Below are 26,743 nucleotides of genomic sequence, written 5' to 3'. Positions count from 1 at the left end.
ACAAAACAAATGACTCACGACAGACAACTAAAAATATTTTCACATCCATTCAGCCAGGTTATGTAATTAGGTACGCTAGATTCCTTGGCAATGACATTCGGTTTACAACTCTAAATACTGAAATAGATAGTCCATACTCAAACGTCAGTTATTACTAACGTGATATGATTAAAATTGCTGGATGGAAATAGAACGGTTCGAGGAAATGCGGTTTGAATTCTGAGTTTCAAAATTTAATGCAAATCCTTCTTACAAGGTCGACAAGTAAAATTAGCTTACATATTTTCCGGAGTATTGCAATAAAGAACAATGGCGAAGACAATAAGATCCACCCATTTACCACCGTCATAGTAAAAAGCTAAAATCTTACCTTTAACAAAATAATAACTTAGTCACCGAGCTATGCTATTATGATAGTCATGATGTAATTGAAATATTACTATAGTAAATCTGTACTCATCAAGACATTTCCCCTTTGAAAACAAAAAAAACAATTTTCAAAACAAGTCCAGCTGCAGTATTATCCAATATTATAATCCCTTTACAGTACGACATAACTCTGAGGTCCTGGGTTGGAATCCCGGGTTGGGCAAAGTGATATTTGGGTTTTTCTGACTGTCAGCCCAGAGGCTGGAATTTGTGCCCGATATGGCGATAAGCTCGCCCTCTATCACATCATGGGACAGAACACACTCGGCGTAAAGTGGGTACCCTGGTTACGCCTCTGTAAACCCCTTCAACAATAAATGCGTCATGTGTGTGTGTGTGTGTTTTATAATCCCTTTATTCCATTTTCACAGCTTGCTTGTGATTACGTAACAATATTTTCATTTTGCAATTACGAGATTAAAAGAATCGCGCCGGATGCCGGATTAAGTCGTTCTGTATGGAGAATAAACATCCTTTGCATAACATTCAAACGGCACGGGGACGAACAAATATCGATGCAATTAAATTTATTAATAGTTGTCCAGAAGGAACGATTGATTTAATTATTAGGTCATTTCGTATGCGTGTCTGTTTGGATACAATCTGATTTTGCTGCGAGAATAGAATAGGTATTGTTGAGTTTTAAAGGAATTAACCTGATATATTGGGTTTTAATAAAGTACTTTAATGTTTTCAGGATAAATTATAACATACATAATAGTAGTAATAAGCAATAACTTATAGTTCTGAAGTACCTTGCCATTTACCGGCTGACATCGTCAACAATCCAGAGATGAAGTTGCTCATTTCTTCAGCAGCATAAAAAATTGCCTCAAAAATGGTAAATAAGCCTTCACCGTGATTAAAACAGTTAAAAAAGCTACTGCCTTTGCAAGAATAGGGCAAAATATTGCTTTGTTTCCACCTTTAACAAAAACTTTTATTTAACTTGATGTATTCAAAGAGTACAAAATATGAATCGAGACGTGTCATGTCGCGCATCAATACTAAATGTTGATCGTCATGTTGTAACATTTGATAGCTCCCCCCTCCCCCCGCCGAGGCAATTCTTGTACGCTCGGACTCGACATCGAATGCACGCCCATGCATGAGAGACATTTGTCGCGGCCCTAGGTGCACAATTAGGTGTGTTTACCTTATGGTTGCCAATTAACATTGAGGCTTATGTGGGCTCGCGAACATTTCCTGGCCTTTTCCCGTCCTCCCATCCTAATAGGGTTCCTTCTCCTTCCCCAGATATCCCCTCATAACTTTCCTCCAGGGCCCTGCAGTAGCTAAGTCAGGGTATTCCAGTATCCCGTTCGCAGGTTTCCCCTGGAGTTGACTGTGGGGCCAGGTACAAAAAAAATGTTGGCTTACATAATCATCTCTACTGAAGATAATTCGCCGAGTTATGAAGTAGATAAATTTAGACATGCCCAAAATCCACAACGATCAAAACGGGAAGAGCTATTGAAATGACGACCAGTAAAATGACGTAGGTAGTAAAGTATTATACAAAAGATGCACCGATATCTGGATCAAACGTGTATGTTGTTACAGATGATATAAATAAAAAAATATTAATAAGATATTAAAAATAACCACGAACGACAAGCCAAGAAAACATTCAAAAGAACGAACTACAACACAAAACACGAAAAGACAATTTGTATTGTCATCGTATTTTATTTTGAACCAAAATAATTTTACATTAAAAGTATCTTTCAATTAATCTGTATTTTCAATGTGCTTTCCGTAGTATATTCAAATATAAATAAACTATCTCACCATGAAAATAAATTCTAATTTCATCCACATGTAACTATCCAACATTCTTGCTTATACGGCTATATGCCCAAATAACCTGCAAGATAAATATGTAGCCAATGGCGTGTCTATTTCTGTCATTCGGTATATTTTTGACGTAAACTCGAGTCAAGATATCGGTGCCAGCTGATGCCGACAATTTGTTGACACCAGGACAAATCTAATGGTCGGTATATGACAGTTTGATGTTTGGTTCGCGTAACCTTCTTCTTTAGGCGGGTATTAGCCAACGCTAAACTGTATGTGTGAAACTACATAGGTTGCCAAGTCTGGTCGCTTGGTGGCGTTAGTTGACTCATATTTGTTTTTGTTTGAGTTGTTTCGTCACAATGGACTGCGTTTAGCATTTTGATATATCTAATATAAAGTATAATTTTAAACTGTCTCTTGTAGGCGAGATACCATCTGGATCCGTACTACCATTGTGATTGTTTCAGCTGGTAACCATCATTGTGCAAGAATTGCATTCCGATTCAAGGACAATTTAGTGAAATTACTGAATAGCATTTAGCATGACAGCCTGGATTACGAGCGTGGCGCAGATCTAGTTTGTAATTCATATTTCGGGTACCGTTGCTACTGCTTGAGCATGTGCGAATTTTATCATGAGTAACCTTCTCATCTCATCATTCAAGTATACGAAAAGCTGTTCGTTTGTTTTAATTGATAAACTTCTTATTTAATCTGTTCTATATACTTTGTGTATCAATATATAATTATGGGATTAAATCATATATCATATTAAGGGAATGCGTACACAAATCATACATGACTTATTAAGGAAACTCCACGGCTTTGTACAGCAACAGGAACCCCATCACTCATAAGAACGAGAATCCTTTTTAAATTTAGATGATCAAGCTCCCCATCACCCCTTTCTACCCATACATAGTGATTTCTTCCTAACCGAATTTCAGCCACGGCGACCAATCTCAACGGAGATCAGCCAAGAACGCAGAAGATATTATAGTGAACAAGTATGTGCGCAATACACAGGTGGACTCTCTGTTCCTTCACTCTCATAGTACGGTGAGATGGTAATCCGACATGAGCTGAGAGAGATCAGGATCGTACATAGTAATATGTAAAGAAATGCCTTAAGAAAACGTTTTCCACATGAAATAAACGTCATTCAAATATTCTTTGTCATGGCAAGATCTTGGCACGTCAAAAGCACAAGTCGTAGGCACGGACGGAATCCAAACATTTTATTTTGGCTGGAGCGATAACCCACCTGTCCAGTGACGTTACAGACAATGAAACAATGGAACTGATTCCTTTAGATGAAGACATGTTTATTTTTTGGCTTTTACAATTGATGTGTTTTATGATTTTTTTATCTTTTTTTAAATGAGCGCGGCAAAGTGACCCTGCTGTACCTGATGGTATGTGGGTCCAATAGAATGTCGACTGACGAGAAATGATTACCCCCCGGCAGTCGACGCAATTATGCCGGCCTATTGGATCTGGAATACAAAGACTGATGCCGGATCAGTCCCATAGAATGTCGCCTAACGAGAAATGATTACCTCTCAGCATTTGAAATAATTATGCCAGCCTATTGGATTCGGATATACACAGACTGATCCCGGATCGTGTGACACTTACGAGGGCCACTATGGTGGGTTTTAACACCTGGAATACGATGGTCGCTGTCCGAGCGGATACAAAAATATCGCACCATCTATTCAACTGCTTTTGACAGAGACTTCTTTCATAATATGCTCCTAACTGAGGTTAATAGTCTACAGCACTGCCGAATACTGCAGTTTTATATGTTAAAGAATCAGAAACATAGCAATAATTTCAGAAGTTGTCTTACTAATTTAAAAATAACCTTTCAGCTCTATTTAGTTCATAGCAAATCCGTACATATACCATCGAAATTTTAATTAAAACAAACACATTTTTGAGGTTTGCGAGTTTCGGATGACGTGCCACGTAGAGTTTTCTAATTAAATTCTCTTGCTAGTAATGGTGGCGTTTACGATCAGGTAAGCAATTATTTAAGAACTCATCTTTGTTGTGTTGATCGCGGCTTAGTCCGCTTAAAAAAATTAAGTCTCTATTCTTAACGAGGAGTCATCTATTCTTAACGAGGTGTTGCCCGCGTCTTCGTCTGCCTAAAAATCCTTTTCGGATACAATAGTCTCTAACATTGTACAATAAACACGGAAAGACGTCAAAGGCATCTATTTAAAAAATCTTATTTTCTCATGGGCGTAAATTACTGGAATAAAAAGTAGCTTATGTGTTAATCCAGGACATGGTTTACCCATGTGCCAAAATCGTTCGGCCGTTTCTGAATTTACTTCTTACAAACATCCAAACATTATCACAAGCTTACGCATTTATAATATTAGTAATATAAGTGAAATGTCAAAATCAATAAAAGTGTAATGTGTGTATTTTAATAATTATAAACTGAGGGTAATTTCGTAATAAGTTCAACGGCCCGTAAAGTCACGCCAGTCAACGAATACACGTCTGATTGTGAAGTTCTCGTTTCATTACTGTATTCCAATTATTCCTTCATCATCATCATCAGCTGTGTATTATATACTGTCCCACTGCTGGGCACGGGCCTCCTTAACTACTGAGAAGGATTAGGCCGTAGTCCACCATGCTGGCCTAGTGCGGATTGGTAGACTTCACACACCCTCAAAATTCCTATAGAGAACTTCTCAGGTATGCAGGTTTCCTTACGATTTTTTCCTTTAACGTTAAAGCAAGCGATAATTCACAAAGAATACACATATATTTTTTTTAGAAAACTCAGAGGTGTGTGTGTGTGTGTGCCCTTGGGTTTTGAACCTGCAGACATTCGTCTCCGCAGTCCGTTCCATACCTAACTAGGCTATTGCCGCTTATCATGTTATTCCTTAGATAGTTCAAAAAGGTAATACAGTCATCATCATCATTTCAGCCGGGATTTATCCACTGCTGGACATAGTCCTCCCCCATTGAGCCATAGGGACCAATTCTGGGCCGCCCTCATCCATCGGACTCCGGCGACCCTCACCAGGTCGTCAGTCCATCTCGTGGGGAGCCTGCCTACGCTGCGTTTTCCGGTTCACTTCAGAACTTTTCCACCCAGCCGCCCGTAATGCAGTAATTGTTTTAATTAATCAACGTCGTTTTATTAACTAATGCAACCATATTGATACACAACAAAAGGTATATTTCCACACAAAATTCAAGACTAAAACGTGACCCAAATACCGATATAAAACCTTCACCTTTTATTGTAAACGCTTCGTAAAAAACCACTTTCAAGCAGTTAATCGATATTGAAAGCTTTTCTTTATGTCCATTTAATAATAAATGAATCGTTAAATAGAGTGTGAGAGGGTGTGTATGGAACCAAAGTATGGATAGTCGCATATAATCTTAAAGGATATATTTATAGAATACACTTTTCCTTGTCAGTTCTTCTAACTACCCTTAATCTACATGTGAAATCTATCCAACTCTGTTCTAAGCACGTTGCAAAAATTATATAAAAGACTGATAACAGAAAGACGACTCGCCCTAGTAAGTCAAAAATTGTATAGTAGTTCTTCTTAAAAAGACAATAGAGTTCAAATACTTTAGACTGACCGGTAAAATATAGAAAAGACTATTTGATTGGCCTTTAATACCCCTATTTAATAAGCATTATAATACCTTGTTATAATAGTTTATAGTCATACAATCTAGCTCCTTCTCCCTATATTTCCTACTGCTGCCCTTCAGTATTATTGCAGCTCTAAGCTAACTACATTCTTCCAAAATAAACAGTAATATTCCGTGGCCATATTGGTAAATTCAAACTCCGCTGCCCCTCCAATATTTACGCAAATAACTGACGTAGCCACTCCACTGACTGTTAGAACTTTTGAATGTCGTCTGCTGACATTGGTATGTCCAGAGTCGTGTCATTGGGGAATATATAATTTAGAACGATATTAAGATCATTGAAATGGTTTGAATAAAATATAAATGCATACATAATCCATTGCATCATCTGTAACAATACAATTGTCATAATATGTCACTTAAGAACATGCAAAAATTAAGATAAATGAATTACTGGAATAATTTGATTTCACATTTATAACACTAATTCATAGTTAATTTACTTAGTACTATGACATAAATGATCATAACAAGCAAGAAATTTATCTGCGGTTTCGTCACGCAAAAATCTAATCACTAAATAAGTACTTAAAATTACCGCGTGTTTTTATTTCACCATCATAATCTTCAGCCTTTAGAGGTCCACTGCTAAACTGACCTCTACAGATTTTCAGACAAATCAGTTAAAAACAATCCACATTCAGCGAGGTCCTAAAACCATACATTCCTTCAAATTAACCTACGAAAACCCGTCACAAATCTAACACCGCGAAATCAGTTATTGTCAATAGAGTCGTCTCTACGTGTAGGTAAAATAAACGTCTTAAAATAAGTACTCATTCGAGGACGGATACCATAAATTATAAAGTATAGTGGACGTAAAAATAATTTTAAATACGATATAAATAACATTATAACCACAGGTTTAATTTCAAATAGAAAACGCGGGATCATTTTCGTCAATTTGTCTCTACATCAAAGGTTTAATATACTTCTTGTTGTATTTATGGAAAACTGAATGTTCATCTTTGTAATACTTTTTTTTTTTATAGTTCTGTATGACGCATATTGATATGTATACCGTCTCTACTATTTCAATTTCAATAGTATAATAAATATTTTTGCTGTCATAAGGAAAAAACAACAAATGAACGAACAAAATGATTTTTTTCGTATAAAAAAGTACGTAGAAACGTCACTTTTCCTTTGCCAGCAGAATAACCGGCAAACAAATTGGACATACTACCGAATGATAATTTTTTATCGAAGACACAGCAAAATGGCCTCCCTGCTTCTCATAGTAAGTGCACAAATGCCCCAAAACATGTCCACCGGCCAGAGATAAACATCCCCGGACAATCGGTACAGTTATGCCGGTCTGCTTAATTGCTTCTTTACACTCCGCTTGAAAGACAAGTTGGAGGAAGAATTATTTCTTGTACGCAAGTATACCTACACTATCCCCACCACGCGATAGTGTGTTCAAGTTGCTTGCCGTGTATAACATTTATAATTATTTTCATTGAACTATACTGCCGTGCTAAGCTCAAAAGCGGTATCTCAAAAAAAAACAAAATCTTGATTTTTACTTCGTCAGATAGCTTAAGGCGATACCTCAAGGTCCATTTTCATACATTTTGTTTCACCTTTAATCTGGGTAACTAAACAAGTATTGGCAAGTAAAGAATTTAAATTCACGTCTAGTTAGTGATTAGTTCTCGCAGTTGAAAGAAAAACGTAAAAATAATTAATAATCATGGATATTTCGGCCTTTAAAATTTCGTCATATTAAATTTTAAAGGCCGAAATATCCATGATTATAAATTATTTTTACGTTTTTCGTTCAACTGCGAGAACTAATCACTAACTAGACGTGAATTTAAATTCTTTACTTGCCAATACTTGTTTAGTTACCCAGATTAAAGGTGAAACAAAATGTATGAAAATGGACCTTGAGGTATCGCCTTAAGGAAATACCCATCCAATGAATTACCTAAATAACGGTATCTTGTTTAGAACTTGTTAAAAAATCCTTAAAAGAGTTTCTCTATCTCAGTTTTACATACAAAACTATAGAAATATCTTTACAAAACTTCGATTATCTCTGTCGCTTAGCACGGCAGTATAGAGGTGGTACCATATTGTCTATATTCTGGATTATTCGCAGAACTGTCAAAAAAAAGCAAATAAGCGGCGATAGCCTAGTTGGGTGTGGAACGGTCTGCCAAGACGAATGTCCGCAGGTTCAAATCCCAAGGGCACACACCTCTGACTTTCTAAAAATTCACGTGTGTATTCTTTGTGAATTTATCGTTCGCTTTAACGGTGAAGGAAAACATCGTGAGGAAACCTGCACATCCTAGAAGTTCTCTATAGGAATTTCGAAGGTGTGTGAAGTCTAAAAATCCACACTAGGCCAGCGTGGTGGACTAAGGCCTAATCAATCTCAGTAGTAGAGGAGGCCCGTGCCCAGCAGTGGGCAAGTATATAATACAGGGCTGATATTATTATTATTATTGTAAAGATATTATATTTTTTCCTACATTAAAATCATTGTAATACAAACAATAATCTAATAGAAAATTTTGAACATTTTAGTTATTATAACTTCTGATATTATGTAGTATGTAGGGTCAAATTATAATATGTACGTGGATCTGAAGAGGTATTGGTAATTTCAAACTTCTGCGATTTCAAGTACCTGATTAAGAAGTTCTTCACATAAATCTTTTACCTTTCCTTTAAAAGAAGGTAGATATCTAATATTTCACCTTTCTAAATGTTATGCTACAACTCTACATTACCTTATATTTCGAAACTATGCCTTTTTTGGCTGTTTGGAAATTATCTATACATCCATATATCTATGTCTTAATAATTTAAATAGCTAAGTAGAAACGATACTAGAACACCCATAGTTCATAAAACCTTTTTCACCTATCAATGTAATAGAAAGCAAACCTATAGAAATATGGCATAAATAGAAAAAATCCAGCCATATTTTCATTCTTTTATAACTTTATACAAAATTCAGTACAAAATCTCCAACAAACACAAGCGAAACCGCGCGCGACGCCTAGTCGGATAAACTTGTGGTAAAAACCGAGATGGGGGCTTGGCGTACGTCCAAAAACGCTTCCGTCCAGTAGGAATAAATGCCTATATCTCACAGAGATATTGGGACGCGGTGTGATCTATAGCGAAACGCTCTTGTTGATGGATGATTTTGTTAGAATGGACTTATGTAAGAGGTGTGTAAACTATTAAAAGTAAAGTTGCCTTCTTTGTTAATTTGTGGCGTATATGGGCTGTGTCGAATGTCCTTGCGTTTGAATTCCATGCCAGATCAAATTTTTGTCGTTTTCTAGCATTTACCTATAAATATCCCGAAATAATTTGACTTCAGACAGGCATTGTAAAAGCCATTCCAAATCATTCTTCAACAAGCCTAAAAAGTCTTTTATCCTCAAACAGACGTGTATTACGAGCAATTGATTTATATAGTAATTATAATTTAATATTCATAATACTGAAACTTACACAATCTCGGCTAAAAGCCAGTAAATAAAACACGAATATCGTAGAACACGGTTAATTAAAACTTTCATTGCACGTGGTTTCACTAACAAGCAGCGTTGCCGAGACTACCACTTGAGAGCTAATACGCAAGAAGTATTACACCATAAATCGCCGAGCCAGCTTTAAGGTACGGTTCTGATAAGGCTACAGCGACTAAATGAAACAATACGCTGCGACAAACTTAAACAAAAATCTTTAACAATAAACTACAAAAAATCTGTTGCCCTACGGATGCAGATATAAAATCACAGCCTTGAAATCCTATTCACTCCTAAAGAGTATAAAAACAATGAAACTTGTAACACGCTAATATCGTCTGAGGTTGCTTTTCGAATGTTTTATTTTGAAGCCGGATTAAACTACGGAAGACACTATCAGTACCGATAGACTTAGTAGGTATTTAGATGCTGATTATCGCAGTGTTCAAAATTCTATCAAAATAATAAAATAACCAGCACCCCTGTTAATCTAGGACTAGGTCTAGATATTAGCCACATCATAATTGAAACAGTAGCTAATGAGTTTATGAGATTAGTAGAAACGGCGTCGCAAGCTGCGCTCAAAATTAAATTAAATCAATACTTTTCAGTGTCATTGTCATTATGAAATTCGGTAGAGTCATCAACGGCGCATTGGAACAAACGATTTTTCTTCGGTAGTTAGGAAACGCACCTTAAATTGTTCGGTGTGAGCTTTAATGGCACTCTGTTGCGGGCTCAATAACATATGAACCACTTTGTACAGGATTTAAAACTGTCTGGTTTTATAAATTAGTCCCTTGGAGGAGGTTCAGAGAAGGAGCTACCAGGTGTAAAACATGTGAATATTTTGTGAGCATTATATTAGCGGTATATTTGTTATTTTATTATGTTTCGTTTTTGGCTTCACTCGCGTTCGAGTCTTTGTCAGGTATAAATTTATAGCTATGAAATTTACCAGTATTAAGGTAGACTGTAGTCTCTAGAATTTAATCTATTTACATGCCATTATTAAGAGCTTGATTATTATCCTGAATATCTAATAACAAACAAGTAATACAAAATAGAAACCCTTCTGTGAAAACAGCGCCTCTTTTCTATATCTTGATGCTTACCCCTTCTACTAAATTTCAAAGGCTCTAACTTGATGACTTTTTACTAAATTATACTAATTCTTTCTATGTTCGATTTTATATGACTTAATATTAAATAAAAGAAAGTAACACAAACAAAATTTTGCGTCACCTTGTACTGTACTCATTATTCCGACACAAGAAAAATGTAATTTAATCCAATAGAAGAATGCTAAGCAGTAGAAACAGAAAGTACTTGCACCTGAATAAGGCCATTTACATTGCTTCGAATGACGAAATGAGCTTGCCGTTCGCCTGATGGTAAGCGATACGACCGCCCATAAACAGTAGAAACATCATCCAACACCTTGAATTACAGAGTATTGTTTGGTATTCCACTGCGATTGCCATCCTTAGACATGAGATGTTAAGTCTTATTATGTCCAGTAGACACTGGCTACAATTTTCTTCAAATCAGAGCACAACAGTGACTACACAATGCTTCTTGGCGGCTGAAATAGACATTGCGGTGGTACCTACCCAAGCAGACCCTCACATGTGAGAAGCTTACCATCAGTATAAATATGTTTTATCGTTTAAAAATCCTGCATTGGATAGAGAAATAGATGTAGTAAATAATATTGTTTAGGTAATTAACGTTGTACACAATATCAATATTGACCTTTCCACATTTTATGCGCATCGTCAGTAGGCACGTAAGCTGTCTCTGAGATCACGTATTAAAAAATGACAGTCACATATGACATACCTACGCAGTAGCCTTTTGCATACGCAAATATATATAGCAACGTCACAACCAAATATACTCACATCCAAAATAAATTCGTATAAATAATAATCTAATAGCGGAAAAATATTCTTAAAGTATTTCTGTTGTCCTAGTTTACATTATGAAACGCAATGCACATTGACACACATTACGAGAGCGTTTAAAAAAACGTCGTGCGTTTAAAATCCGACTTTATGACCATTGTTATGACTTCTCTAGTGTTTTATTTATCCTGGCACAGTGATATGAGTTGTTTATCCGCCGATTTCAATAAACGAATACAATCACCAACTGTGGATCAAAGATAATACTAAAACCTGTCAAAAATGTGTCAAACAAACTTGATTCTAATTGGCCCATTTCGTTGTCGATCCTAAGGCAACGATTAAATTGGTGTAACAAAAACGTCCGTAACTACCTTTTTATAGAAAAAAACATCGTAAGCGACTTATCGCACTTTTATTGAGAAGGTATTTGCTATTTTCATTATAAACTAATTATGGTATATTTCCAATATCTATTTAAAAAAATAACCATTTATAAAAGAAGATACCATAAATATTTTAAGATTCTTAAAAAAGCCGCTTTAGTAAAAAGTGCAAAATGTCGGTTACGATGTTTTTCCTAAAAGGTTTGAATTATGACGATAACATGTATGTTTTAAATTATAGTCAAAACTTTTTTTTTATTGCTTTGAACGACGAGACGGCCGTGCCGTTTGCCTGATGGTAAGCGATACGACCGCCCATAAACAGTAGAAACATCATCCAACACCTTGAATTACAAAGTATTGTTTGGTAATTCACTGCGCTCGCCATCCTGAGACATGAGATGTTAAGTCTCATTATGTCCAGTATTTACCCTAGCTACAATGTCCTTCAAACCGGAACACAACAGCGACTACACACTGCTGCTTGGCGGCAGAAATAGACAATACGATGGTACCTAGCCAGGCGGACTCTCACATATGAGAGACCTGCCACCAGTAACTTGCTGAGTTTATAGGTTATAAGTTAGTATATCTATTTCGCAAATGGTAGATGTTGTTACTACCTCAAAGAATCTGTCAGAATCGTGCAAAGTGGAAATCCATAGTCTCCACTTACCCCTAAGGGATGGAGGCGTGATACTATGTATGTATACTAGGTAATACATGCGCATATTTTAACCCCTATCGCGAACATAACTAAACATTAGTTTTGGCCAAAGTCCAACTTGTCAAGTTACTTAGAAATTGACTCAGGCGTACCGATGGTCCGTAATAAACAACTGAATATTTGTATCGCTATGATGAACTGATCGTAAATCAGGTATGTTAGGATATTTTGAATGTTTGATTACCAGATAATGTAAGGAAGGTACTCGGCATACAATTTCAACGTGACCAAAATTCATACGAAATACTTAGTAAAAATATAAATCTCGCATATTTAATTTCTTTGTTTAAGCTTGCACAACGACTTACAAAACATGTTTAGTATTAAACACTTAAAACTTCATGCTATCACTGTCATTTGTTAAGAGTTGAGGAAGACAGTACTATGATTAAAAAAAGAAAACATTTATCATACCCATGCATGCTTGACATGTTAGCCGGCTAACATGTCAGTTACGCGTATCACGGAAAAATAACCTTATTATTACTTTGTATATTAAGGTTATTTTTCCGTGACTCGCTAACATGTCAAGCATGCAATAGTCATATTTAGCGAGAAGTCGCGCAGGGCCCTTATTCTGTATGATAGTGTAAACGCGTAACGCGGCCGTGTCATGTTATCTTCGAGAAATGTGTGTGGAATGGTATTCTGTAAGCCAAATTTCTATAGTACTAAACATGATGGGTTGTGTTACACGCTTGTTACGCATTGTCAAAATAACGTGCGGGATAGAGAATAAGGCCCCAGGCCGGCCTAATAGTAGATGAGGAAGAACTGTTTAAAATTAGTGTGTTTAAATAAAAATTATAGTGTTTAAAAAATTGTTTACATTTAATTTTTAGTGGGCTTCACATCAATTTATCATGACAAATTACAGGATTTGTAAAACCTCGTGTTTTTATTTTAAAAAGTTGAATGAAGACGTCATCGCTGACCATTTCCTTGTTTTCACGGAAGTTGTGAAAAGCTCGTAAAATAATTTTGAGAAATTTACGACATTTCAAGTACATTTTGAAAATAATTCAAATATTTTGCGACAAAATGTAGGATATTTAAAATACTTCAATAAAAATTCGCGACGCGTCGTATTTTGATCTTCTGAATGAAGCGAATCTTTGCGTGTTTATTATATTTATGTGAACCTCTAGTACTTGCTACATTATAACATAGGTCTGAGAATTCAACAATTAAAATAAACTTAAGTGCACCACTTTCTAAGGTATTACAGAATGCACTGAAATACGATACACCAGTATTAGCTATAAATGTATCACGTGGGCGGAGCCGCGAGCAAAAGCTAGTAATTAAATAAAATAACATAATATATTAAAGAAACTACATTCAAAATAATGATAAGTGTATTTCAGAAATATCACCGGTATGGTATCTTTAATAATATCAGTCGTGTATAAATACTGTCCCAACGCTGGGCACGGGCCTCCTACTACTGAGAGGGATTAGGCCTTACTCCACCACGCTTGCCTAGTACAGATTGATAGGCTTCACACACCCTCGAAATTACCATACAGAACTTCTCAGTTATGCAGGTTTCCTCACGATGTTTTCCTTCACCGTTAAAGCAAGCGTTAATTGACAAAGACGTGTGTATCCTTGTGATTTGAACCTGCGGACTTTCGTCTCGGCAGTCCATTCCACACCCAACCAGGCTATCGCTTCATGGTATCTACAACTCGATTATAGAAAGAAAAAAACAATAATATCAGATGATCTAGTTAACGTTTTATTGATAGTAGAATAAACATTATTTTCCGTTTACCGACATTATATATGACATACCTAATTAAATTAGCGGCTAGACTTAAAATAAATACAACAGGCGCCAATATTCTTTCGCGTATCACTATTAACTAGAAACAGCATTCTCGCTAATAAAATAAACTTTGTATACATTTGCAATACGCGCCGGTTACGCAATTAGGGAAGCGATTATGAGACATTGATTTGTGAGATTGTATTAATCGATTCTAATATCGATCTTTGACTATTTGGTAAATAAAAAATCTAGATATACATTATATTAATAATTATATATCGGCGATTGAAAGACTAATTTACTTAAGCGACATTTCTTTGCGACACTAAGTTTCATACATATTTAAAATCAGAACTTTTGTCTATGTTTTGTCTAACCTTAAGTCAATTAACTTTTCAATTGTTATATTAATGTGAGGCCTTTAGAAGCTTTTACAGATCTTTTCTAGGAGTAGGCTTCATTTTAATATAGACCTAGTAGTAGTGAATGGGGATATTTTTTGAAAGGGAACCCGACATAAAATAATATACAGATTAGTTTTATTTAGATTACTAGCTGTCCCGACGTATATATGTACGCGCGCATTCTGTCGATCGCTGACAGTTATTTCCAATCCCTGACAGTTATGTAAAATTAATATTGTCGTTAAGTTTTCTTAAATTTTCTTATTTTCCACGCAATTTTATGATTTTTTCTTTCATATGAACCTTCTCCTGACAATAACAAACACAACAAAAAAAATAGTAAAATCAGTCCAGCCCTTCACGAGTGATGGCGTGACCAAGGGAAATAGGGATTCATTTTTATATACCTATATAGATTAATTAATATATAGAAGGTTTTGCAAATCGTTTTAATAATAATTAAATTCTATATAAAGGGAAGCCGGCAGGAATTGGGTTATATGGACCCTTGGTCACAGAGACATTGCCCTATCTGCGCACTAAATTCCATCCAAAACGATCCAGTTTACGTATCAACTTCTAGTTGACCCGACAGACGTTGTCCCGTCTTAACTATGAATTGGCAGCGCGCATTCTGTCAATCGCTGACAGTTATTTCAATCAACTGACAGTTATATAAAATTAATATTTTCGTTAAGTTTTCTTAAATTTTCTAATTTTCCGCGCAATTTTTTGTTTTTTTTTTCTTTCATAAGAACCTTCTCGTGACAATAACAAACACAACAACAAAAAAATTAACAAAACTAAATATTTATTGCGATTACTCATTAATTAATACGTTTTACCTTCATTTGTTATTCTCGATCACACACATAATACATCAAAACGACGCCTGACCGCTCATTGTATGCATTTCATGACATGAGCATCGTCAGTAATTGCTTGTACGTGGCACAAATATTATTATTTCTCCCATTGTTACACACAAAAAACAACATAAATTTGGCACGTGGCATATCAAAGCACTAATTTGGGATATTTATAACATATTTAATGTACTTTAAATTGCAGTTACATTATGAGAATCTTTTATGTATTATATTCCTCATTATATTTTTATATTATCCTCGTCGAATAATGGTTTCTTATGTTTGCGGGAATGTTATACATTGAATTAAAACAATTTTTCGGGTTTTATCGCGGTTTTTTATATTATAATTTTCTTTAGACGTTTCAAAGGCAGCTTACATGGTCGCGGGACGGACTGAGGTGTTGGTCATCCGAAAAATCAAAATAACAATATCAACATTTTACAATTATACAAAAAAATAATTTCTTCCTATTTTATATTCTGTAAATTAAAAAAAATCGTAAAATTGTATAATGTGGGTAGATTTTGTAACATGCTAATGAAAGTAAATCACCAACTTTACAATTCAACGCACATGGAACCGTGTGAACAGGCTGTTCAAGAATTTCACGATAAAGATTAGTGACGTCGGAGTGGCCGCAATTGAAATATGCAATTGAATGGATTCCTGCATTCTGGGGTGCATAGCCCATTTCCAATCAACAATTCCGTTTAAATTGTTTATAATAATAAAATTCTTTGTGATAATTAAGCGAGTGCTTGGAGAATACGTGGTTAATGGACATTGGGTTGAACATGTATAGAAAAATATTAATGCGTTTGTTGAATACCTTCAGAATATATAAAAGGCTCTCAAGACCGTGTTATGAGCCTTTCCTTTACCAGCAAGGGTTTATACAATTATCATTGAAAGTACAAACATGACAGCGAAAAATAGGCAACTGTAGGCCCGAGTATTTGATATAAATTTCAACCTTATACCTCTACGTATCCTTGAGAAACATATTCTTGACATACAGACAAACGGACAGACAACAAAGGGATCCTACAAGGGTTCCCTTTAAAATACTTAACCCTAAAAATGATCAACAACGATATACCAACTGAAATCTACCAAAGGTATTAAAAATCAACTATAAACTACAAAACAAACACAAAATCAACCCAAGATCTGCAAGCTAAGCGAACAAACCGATTCTAACGCAGTAGGACATAACCCACTAACTGAAGCGGCAACACCGAACGCCACTGACCTATTTACACTGTATGAATCATACAGGGTTCATGTCAACACATCGTTCGTTTATTTCAGTCCCGCTGGACGCAATTGTAACGGCGATTGTCATTTATCAGTGTTTGATTTCTTTTTTGATTTGTTTCGGATTTTTATAATTTGGATTATGGATTAATTTTTAATTACATGAAAATAATTGTGTATGTGTTTCCTATGGATTCTAAAGCGGCTGGAGCGATTTTAATTAAATTTTTCGGTCAGCGGGTGATCTTGTGAAATTTGAAAGCGATCGCACCATCAGGAGTCTAAACTTTTCGAGCTGTAATCTAACTGAATCTAACTGTGCAAAATAAGTGAGTTGCAAGTTGTTTAAGTTGTATTTCTAATACAATATCTTCTCGTTTGCTTTACTTTAGATTTTGGTGAAGGTATTCTGCATTGTTCTACACTAATCATAATTAACTATCTTCTTGTGCATTTTTGTATGAAATACAAATATGAACATTATTTCCCTCATTCAAAATATGATAGATGTCTTCGTAGTATGTGTTCAATCTTCAGCCTTTACAATATTATTCTTTATTTCATACTATTTGGTTCAACCCGAAATAGTTCCAAAACCAAAGTTCTATATAACCCTCCAGTATCAATCATCGACATTTTAAATACTATTAATTTACCCCACAATCAAAAGTAACAAGACACGAATCAATCCCATCAGATACTCCAAAGTCCAAACCTTGTCAATTCGCCCCCGTAAAGAATAGTTTACAAAACCGTGCCAGTCCTATCATTAACAATGAATCAAAGTAAACAAGCATTGTTTATAAACATACAGACAGATAGATTTCGCTATTAACCAATGACTCAGCAATAGCTGTTGCAATAGCCGCGCTATTTGAAATTGAGAATTCCTCATCCAATTTAGTTTTGTATTTGTGGATTACATCAAGTATCTAATATGGAAACGAAACTTCAAAAGAATAAGTCAAAATAATTCAAACAATTATTATCTGCTTCGATATACGATAAACGTGTACAAATTATTTCACAACTTTTAAAACGGGATGATTTTTTTTTTTTTTGCAACTAAAACTATACGCTAATCAAAACTATAATGGTAAGACTTTCCCACCACTCATACCAAATGCACGCCCATGCATGGGGGGATATTTGTCGTGGCCCTAGCCACATAGTGCAGTATGTATACCTCTTGTTTGGCTCCACCCATCCTAATGTGGTTCCTCTTCCTTCCCTTTTCTACCTCCCCCACTTTCCTCCAGGGCCTTGCAGACGCTAAGCCGGGGGAATCTAGTATACCATTCGCTGATATCCCCCGGTGTTGACTGCGGAGTATAGACCCCGCAGGTAATCCAAAAAAAACCCTTCCTAGGAAATTGAAATAGACAAGGTGATGGTACCTACTCAGATAACCTACGAAAAGTCTACCACGTAATAAGTAAAAATAAGCACTGGTAAACTTATTTCTTGGTCTAAAAAACTCCTAGGATGAATTTCTATTCAACTTTGCTTATTGAAGTTTGTAAAATTCTTGTAGAATTTCAAGGCATCCGAGCTACGGAATCTACTGAAGTTCTCACCGTAAACTCTTGACTTATTTTGTTAGGTGCTGAGTATGACGTAAATAACTTATTTGATACAGATATTGGATTTTCTAGTGAAATATATTGTAAGTTTATAGTTTATATATATTATGCACATCACGACGTTTACCCTTTTCAGAGGTAAGTAGAAGTCTAACAACAACCACATTTCACCAGCTATGTTAGACCCTATGTACAGAGCACTATTCGAGACTCCGGACTGATACTAAAGAGAAACCAATATCCCGACCCGAGATTCGAACTCGAGACTCTTCATAACAGAAGTCGCGTATCGCGTATCGTATCGCGAAAACAACACAACTACATCATCGTGGAGGTTTTTAAACAACTATATTGTAAGTTGTCTGATGTAAAGGGATCCTATCTTCATGTTATTGTACCCAAAACTATTAAATTACAATACACTGCGCGTGTCATTTTCAGTCATAAGATATGCTTTTGGTAGGATATATTTTGTCTTACCGTTTATTGAAAATGACGTTTAGTCAGCCTGCGGTGAACTTGAACTCAAAAGCTTTTATGAAGATGACTTCCTACCACTCGCTTTGACCAGCCTTCCAACTCAAAATGGGTCTTGTGACTCGTGTCAGAGTCATAAGTTATTCTGGTGAAAGAATTTATTTCGTGCACCTTCCTTGATATTCAACAAATCCGAATAAGAGTGAGGTAAATTGTGACTGTGATGTTACAATACGAAACATGAGTCATCAAGCGTGACAAAAATCATCAAAATACCAAGATGAGAAGGTAACCTAAAAATAGCCTCTACACCTAGTTCTGTCTCCTGTTGAGGTATTTATAGCATTTCATAATGTTGATGGGGTCATATTGTAAACTGCTGCTTTTCAATTTGGTTATTGTTCTTCAAAGAACGTTTCTTCAAAGAAATAAAATAATAGTCATAAAATTACGGCCTGGAAGTCTTTAGATGAGGCCTGTATTCAGTAGTGGATTTCCTATAATTGATCATGATCGTTGAAGGTCTTGCATGAAGGCAAATAATAGATGAAATCGTTTCTTCACACTTCAAAAATATGCTTGACGGTATGCAAGATCATATTTTACTGCAACAAAATGAGCTGTTTCCGCTTCCCACATCAACACCATGGCGCTATTCCAGGCTTGTTGTTCGGGAAACTTGAGTGATATTTATTGACAGTCTATTATTAGGGATTTTGACGTTGGTACTAATGCAGTGTTTACGTACATCCTAGAGCGCCTACAAGCATATACATGAATGTCATCGTTGTTTATTGGAATGCGTTTACGGATGTGCGTGACGTGAACAGCTACGTCTTTGCGTGTCGTAATTTTTCGACGTGACCGTGTTTGGGAGGTACATATTTTAGTACTTTGTTGGATAACCTTACAGTAAATCTCATATAGTCTAATGCGAGGCTCTTGAAGATTTCGCTGGAAAACATCCAGTAGAGTAAGCTGAAATAATCTTTGAGAACAATGAACAACGTAACATCTCTCAAGTCATTTTGTGTAGCAAGTCTAGTTTGGATCCCTTATTCCTCTGCCACAATGTTCAGGAAAATATTATTCGTCACTTAACGTATTAGACAGCTACTGTAGATAGTTCTCATTTATTTGGGAACAGAGTTGACAGCATTTCTTTTGTATTTGATCGTCTTATATTCGAAGAGTAGCACTCTGATATTGTAAAATAGTCCCTAAGTGTCTGAAAACAACAACAACCAGCTTCTCAAGACTTCAAGCCAAGACGATAGCTGTTGTATTTATGAAAATTGTAATCTATTTATTAAATTCGCATCCGCCCCTCTTTTGCCAAAACCGATCTCGCTAACCCTGGCAGTCGGATAATCACCACTGACGTCACTCTGACGCATAACTACGTAATCAGGCAATTATGTATCTACAGCGTCTCGATAACGATTGCAACTGGCAACGTGTTTACATTAAATTGTTTGCAAATTTACTAGATATTTATAATGTTACGGTATGCTAACTATTTCCTTTATGGTTTACAATAGATGAAGATTATATGGGAATTGATTAAACCCGTATCTAGTGGAGATGTAAGACAAGTTTAATAAAGTATTGCAACAGCCCCTTTGTTTTACAGTCAGTATTTTGGAATATCAAAATGTTTTAAATAAATTCATGATTAGACATTACAGGAAGCAATGAGTGTGTTCACAAACTAAGGTCAACCTATAAAATAATCAAAGAATTTTTTAAGAAAGGAGGAAAAGGACAAGACATTTTTTTCAAAATACAGAGGCCTAGGATGACAATGGAGTAATAAGATCCCAATACTAGACACCACAATTAAAAATAAGCAAAGACAATAGTTTCTTGATCTGAGAAAGTCGAAAATGAATTTTAAAGGGGTAACCCTAGCAAAACGACGCGCTAGCCGTATTTTTAAACGGTATTTATTCAAAATTTATAATACATATAGAGAAAAAAAGGATGCAAAATGAAGCATAAAGGCTGGTTGAGCGCTGTTCCTTTTTCAAATATAGTTATACATTTTCTTTTCATCGAGTTTCAAACCACGATTCCAAAGAGGTTTCACTTAAAATAAAGATAATTTACATTTTTGCTAATTTATAATGTGGTTCTTATACAAAAATATCCTTCTTTCATATTTCAATCCCCTTGTACTTCAAAACTTTGTAGTGTTTACGGCTCTCGTATATCTACGTTTGAAACGTCTTCAACTTAGAACCGTAACTCCAGTTATAATAAAACTCAACTAGCTAATAAAAAGTTATTCTGAGTAGATATTCACTTTGTTTTTTAAATGGTTCTAAAGTCTGTTTTATAAAATCTGACGTGTTTTGTTTTATGTTTGCCTGGTAACGTTGGAGATAATAATTTCATTCATCATTTTGTATGCAGTTTTACACAAAAGTTTATTGAAGCATGAACGTCTTTACACGTCATACAGAAAAAGATCACGTATTCATGTTAAATAGGGTCCATAATTCGAATCATGCCCAACTGTGGGTCAGTTTAATATGCAGAATTTATATTATTACTACTCTCTTGATTCGAAATGTCGAATAAATTGTGAGGTTTCTCATTGACATCTTTGGAATGCTATTTTGCCTTTTTGATGAAAACGCCGAGTATGCCATCCATTAATTGAGACAAAATGGTCCGTAACTCGCATCACTACTTTTTTCACATATAACATTAAAGTACAGACAGCCCCGAAAGTAGCTGAACTAAAACAAAATTTCAAATCGTATACACGGTTAGTTTACTTAATTTTTTTTATTATTTGTGTTATGTAAAGTAAATCACTTATATTTGATTTTTATAAAGAAAAAAAAAATAACGAATAACGTGTATAGGCGATTCGAATTTGTTCAGTTATGTGGGTGACTGTACATGACTTAAATAAACTTGTTACCTGTTAATTTACTGTTAAACACTCGTACGTACCGATCGTCATTAACCGAATTCATTTAATGCTATACCGTCTACCGTATTACGTACAACGTCATTAAACGTCCGATCTTGTTTTATAGTTCCGAGAAAGTGTTTTGTATGTCATTTTTTTAAACTTTTCAAGCCATAAAGACAGAGTTGATTGACATGTCGTCTCGCTTTAATTAATATGTTATGTAAAATAAAAATGTGTTTGTGTCCAAGGACTTTTATTTTAAAGACTTTCACTGGTATTTTTTATGATGTGCCTCATTTTAAAGGTCTGTACTATGTCGTAATCGTTCAATAGGTGACCCAAAAACCAAATTCCTCACGCCTTTTATCCCCAAAGGGTTAGGCAGAGGCACAATTTCATCCCATACTGTGATATGAGGCGAGCGTTTCGCCATATCGGGCATAGTATCCAAATTCCGAGCTGGTACTGAGTAGAAAAACTAATATCACTTTGCTCGGGGATCGAACCTGTTAACTTAGCACTGCAGTCGTACCAAGAACAAATCATCAACATCTTTAAAAAGGTCAACAAAAAATTGTCATCGTTAAACCATCTTCGATGTTCAATATAGTAATAGAAACTAAATCCAATAATATAAAATATAAACATAACAGACAAATCACACATCGTAAAACACCCCGATCCTTTTCAAATCGTTTTAAAGAACAAACAGATAACAATACCAATACAGAAGCTTGACGATTATAAATTTCAAACAAAGAATTTTGTACTCCGTATGTAAACCCTAAACACTCACATAAAAGTGTTCGCTAAAAATGTTTAGAAGATATCTCTGAATAGTCCATTACATTTCACAAAGAATCTAATTAATTTTATGATTCGCTTTGAGTCTGTTCTGGTTGCGAATGATCAAGCGTTTCGTGGTTTTGTAGTATCGATGCACATTAAGCTATAGATGTCAATAATTCTACTGGCATCAACTATTCAAATTAAAGTATGTTGAAAATCTCAAGTCCTTCTACTATAACGCGGCGCCGCTCTAAACTTAAAATGTGATTATCTAAACCATAAGTGTCAATTGCTCGTACTAGATACCCTAATAGTTCTTAACGCCATTCTAGTTCCCGATGGCAGCCACGTATTAATCACGAACTTATTACCACATAATAAGGTCCAGGGTTGTTATATTTTAGCTTGGCGTTAAGTAATTATAGAAAAAAAATATGTAAAACACTGTTGCATAATACTAACAGTACAGAACGTAGTATAATGACAAAGATCTAGAATAAATTTCTATCGAATGACATCTGGGTGAAGCAAATTTGATTACTTTAGGCGCTGGATATAAAAAAATGGATTGCGTATTTTTAGACTGTTGATACATCAGCGGTGTAAGTATGGTGAAAACGCCGGTCTATGACAAGTTGCATTTTTTTTTATTTATTGCTATAAATGTCTAGACCAGCTTGCCGTTAGCCTGATGGTAAACGATACGACAGCCCATAAACAGTAGGAACACCCAACACCTTGAATTACAAAGTATTGTTTGGTATTTCACTGCGCTCGGTATCCTAGTTACAATGGCTACAATGTTCTTCAAACCGGAACACAACAGTGACTACACACTGCTGCTTGTCGGCAGAAATGGACATTGCGGTGGTACCTACCCAAGACTCTTACATATGAGAAGCCTACCAGTATTTATGTTTTATCATTTAAAAATCTTGCATTGGATAGAGAAATAGATGTAGTAAATAATATTGTTTAGGCAATTAATGCTGTACACAATATCAATATTGACCTTTCCACATTTTATGCGCATCGCCAGTAGGCACGTAAGCTGCCTCTGAGATCACGTATTAAAAAATATCAGTCGAGAACACGTAAGCCAACAATGACACTGTCCTGCCACCGAACAAACAGAATTACAATCCCTTGACACCTTAAATAAGAAAAAACATGATGCCTTAATTGTACTCGTGAACGGTGAATAAATTTTAATTTCGTAGCATACAGTATGCATCGCGCACGCGTCCTTGCCAATATTTTCGTGTTTAGTGACAGATTTAAAATAAACCCGATTGCCCTTAACATTTTTAATGCTGTCCTGGAACATCTGTCGTGCGTGATTCACGCGACATTGAATATGGCCGCGGTTAAACGCGATCGTAACCAAAAAATGTTCCCGTTCCACTATCACCAACGCACGCGGCTGACAAAAAAATATTCATAGTTTATAAACTTAAATAAACTTTGGCAATAACACAAGATCGTTTGTTCTTACGCTATTTTCTGCTAAGATAAACATCATAACAGAATTCACTGTTTTACTTTGTTGCTCTCCGCGCGGATGTGATCGGGGTCAATAGTAACGGCACAAAGGATGTTGAGAATGTAAATAAGGGTACTCACGTTGTGCTGATGCAGCGTCAGGATCACGTTGTCGAAGGTCGAAGAGTTGGAGAGCGCCTCGGAGCTGCCGCGAAGCAACTCTGCCAGCAAATCCGCACCAGGTTTCACTCCAGCCAATTTTGAAGGTGACGACGTGGCCCTTACATGCGTAGGGCCGCGACCTCTACTCCCCACTGACATGGCCCCAACACTAGTTTTACGACTCGGCACAGTTGCGTCTGAGAAACTCCTTCTACCAGTCTCAACTGATCGGCTCGAAGGCGCTTCTAAATTTTTTCCAAATGGCCCCTTTGAAAATTGCTGGCGTCTCGCTTCCACATCTGACGTATCAGATGGACTGAACGGGGAAGGCGACGCGGTTCTGTCACGAGAGCAAGTGTCACTCTCTGCTTCTGAAGGAGAATCTCCATATTTCCGCCTCGTCCGGTAAGAATCGTCGTCCCTTTCGTCGGAACTTTGTTGATAAAACCTTGCACGCCTCGCTTTTAACTCCTCAGACTTGGGCCAGGCCGAGACCGGCGCCTCACATGGGCTTGGTGGGCCATTTGTACATGAATCATCGGACTTGTCGCCGAGAAGCGAAGACGTCCGTGTCTCCGCTGACAGACGCATGTCTTGTAGTGACGCCTCACTACTCTCACGCTTACAACCGTTCACAGAAGGAGGGTCTTCTTCGCCACCGTCATCACTAGGAGTGGTTATATAAATGCCTTTCCTCCTTTTTGTTTTGTCTAATGGCCGGCGCCGCTCCCTAGCTCCAATCGGAGCTGGCGTGCAAGGATTCTGTACAGCGGCTAATAAATTCGCAACTTGCTCGCTCGTTATCGTCTCATCCTCTTTATCTCGATCCAAAGAACCGTCAGAAGCGGCGTCAGAACGCTGCTGTTCCTCCTGCGGTAACTCCTTCGACCACTGTTTCACTATACACTCATACACAGGCACAGGTATGTCACTTGAATTGTCTGTTGCGGGATCATCTCCCGCATCAGGAAATTGTGAACAATCACAGTCAACATTAGCACACGCGTTTGCGGGCGGGTCAGGGAGAGGCGGAAACGCGAAAGGTTGCGCGGGTTCCAGAGGCGAGGTTCCTTCACTTTGGGCTTGTGCACTATCGGCCTGGGAGCCGTCACTTTCTTCACGTAATTCATGTAAAACTCGCGGTGCCATCAAAGCGGGCAAGCTTCCACCGGCTTCATTCGGTCCCTCCTCCCTCACAGTAGGGATCCGTCGCGGCAGCGGGTGCGTAAGAGATCTGGCTCCTAACTGCTTATGCGGGCCATCTGGTGGCGGCGATCGGCCTGCGGGCGATGCGTGCGCCAGTAGGCCCTCATCCGATCCTACAGCGGAGTCGACCGACGCCACCGATCCTTCTTCTGTCACATTCTCGTCAGTAGCGTTACTTGAAGATTCGGCATCGCGACGGGCCGCTGCAGCGCGCTCGGTTCTCGCGGTTCGCTTGCCGAAATCAAACGCTGACGGCTGTCGATTCGGCCCGCGATAATATTTGTCCTGTGCGAAATCACCTTGCGAAAACGATGCACTTCGATAAGGTATAGTTTTTTGCGCGTAAGATCCAACAATAGAGCGAGGCTCGACGCGGACCAGAGTAATATTATCGGCATCGAATTCGTCGCAGCGGTCGACGGAGGCGCCGCGAGGCGGGCTGTGTCGGTGGCGGGCGCGCGGCGGCGGCACGGGCGGCAGCACGGGTGCCGTGTGCGGCGGCGGCGGCAGCGGCGGCGGGGGCGGCGGCGGCGGCTGGTGCGCGCGTGGCCGCAGCAGCTCGGTGAGCGCCTGCAGGCGCTGGTGGCGCGAGGGCCGCTCGTCGCGCGAGCCGCGGCCCAGGTGGCGTTGGATGCGCTCCAGCGTGCGTCTGTCGGGCTTGGCCCGGCCGAGGCACGCCGCCACCGCCTCCTCGGAGCAGCAGCGGCAGGGGCAGGCGCGCGGCGGCGGTGCGCGGCGAACAGCGTACCGCACCGCGCCCAGCGTCACGTACGGGGACCTGCGCACGCGACGCGATTATATTTAGCTGCGAGAACGACCGCGCGCGCGGACCGCCGAAAAGCTTGGCGGCGAGTGCGACCGATTTAGAGCGGGCGAGCTTCCCCCGCGACTCGGTGCCGAATTCCGGGAGGATTCCCCGCGACCCACTCCGGCGCGGTTCACTAGTTATATCCGAACGTATGACTCGTGTGTGTGCTTCTTTTGAAGTGCGTTATAACGAAGGTGGTGGGTATAAACTATAGAGCGCAGAGACCCGCGCAGCTGATGCGGGCGCCTCGCAGCAGGCAGGTGTCGTACAGACAGACGGAAGACGCGAACACTATAAATAGTCGCACGTTGGCGATTTGGCGACACTGCGACCTCGTAGCAATGTTTACAATTTTCATACTTGCTTACTGAGTAAGGCCGCGTTTAAAAGTAACACTGATTGATGCAGATTGCAAGTGATTTATCAGTAAAAAAAGCAAAAGCTCGTTTACACGTCCGCGTGATTGATACTTATGTTTGTTTATCACATGGTAAATATCAATTATTGGAATGTTTTTATATGGCGAAACGCGGTGAATGCCACTCATTC

The 26,743-nt window shown here is 37.6% G+C and overlaps 1 protein-coding gene across 2 annotated transcripts in view; it reads right to left on the bottom strand.

The window, feature by feature from the left end:
- LOC115455962 (rho guanine nucleotide exchange factor 17) overlaps nucleotides 1-26,743 on the bottom strand; it is a 144,295-nt gene that overhangs the window by 73,371 nt on the left and 44,181 nt on the right. For both annotated transcript variants that reach the window (XM_037445871.1, XM_037445866.1), the window contains exon 3: nucleotides 24,160-26,164. In XM_037445871.1, the coding sequence (XP_037301768.1) occupies nucleotides 24,160-26,164 (2,005 nt within the window). The remainder of the gene's footprint in view (nucleotides 1-24,159; nucleotides 26,165-26,743) is intronic.

The sequence above is a fragment of the Manduca sexta genome, chromosome 6, assembly GCF_014839805.1.
Source record: "Manduca sexta isolate Smith_Timp_Sample1 chromosome 6, JHU_Msex_v1.0, whole genome shotgun sequence".
NCBI lineage: Eukaryota > Metazoa > Arthropoda > Insecta > Lepidoptera > Sphingidae > Manduca > Manduca sexta.
This window is presented reverse-complemented; position numbering and strand designations above follow the sequence as displayed.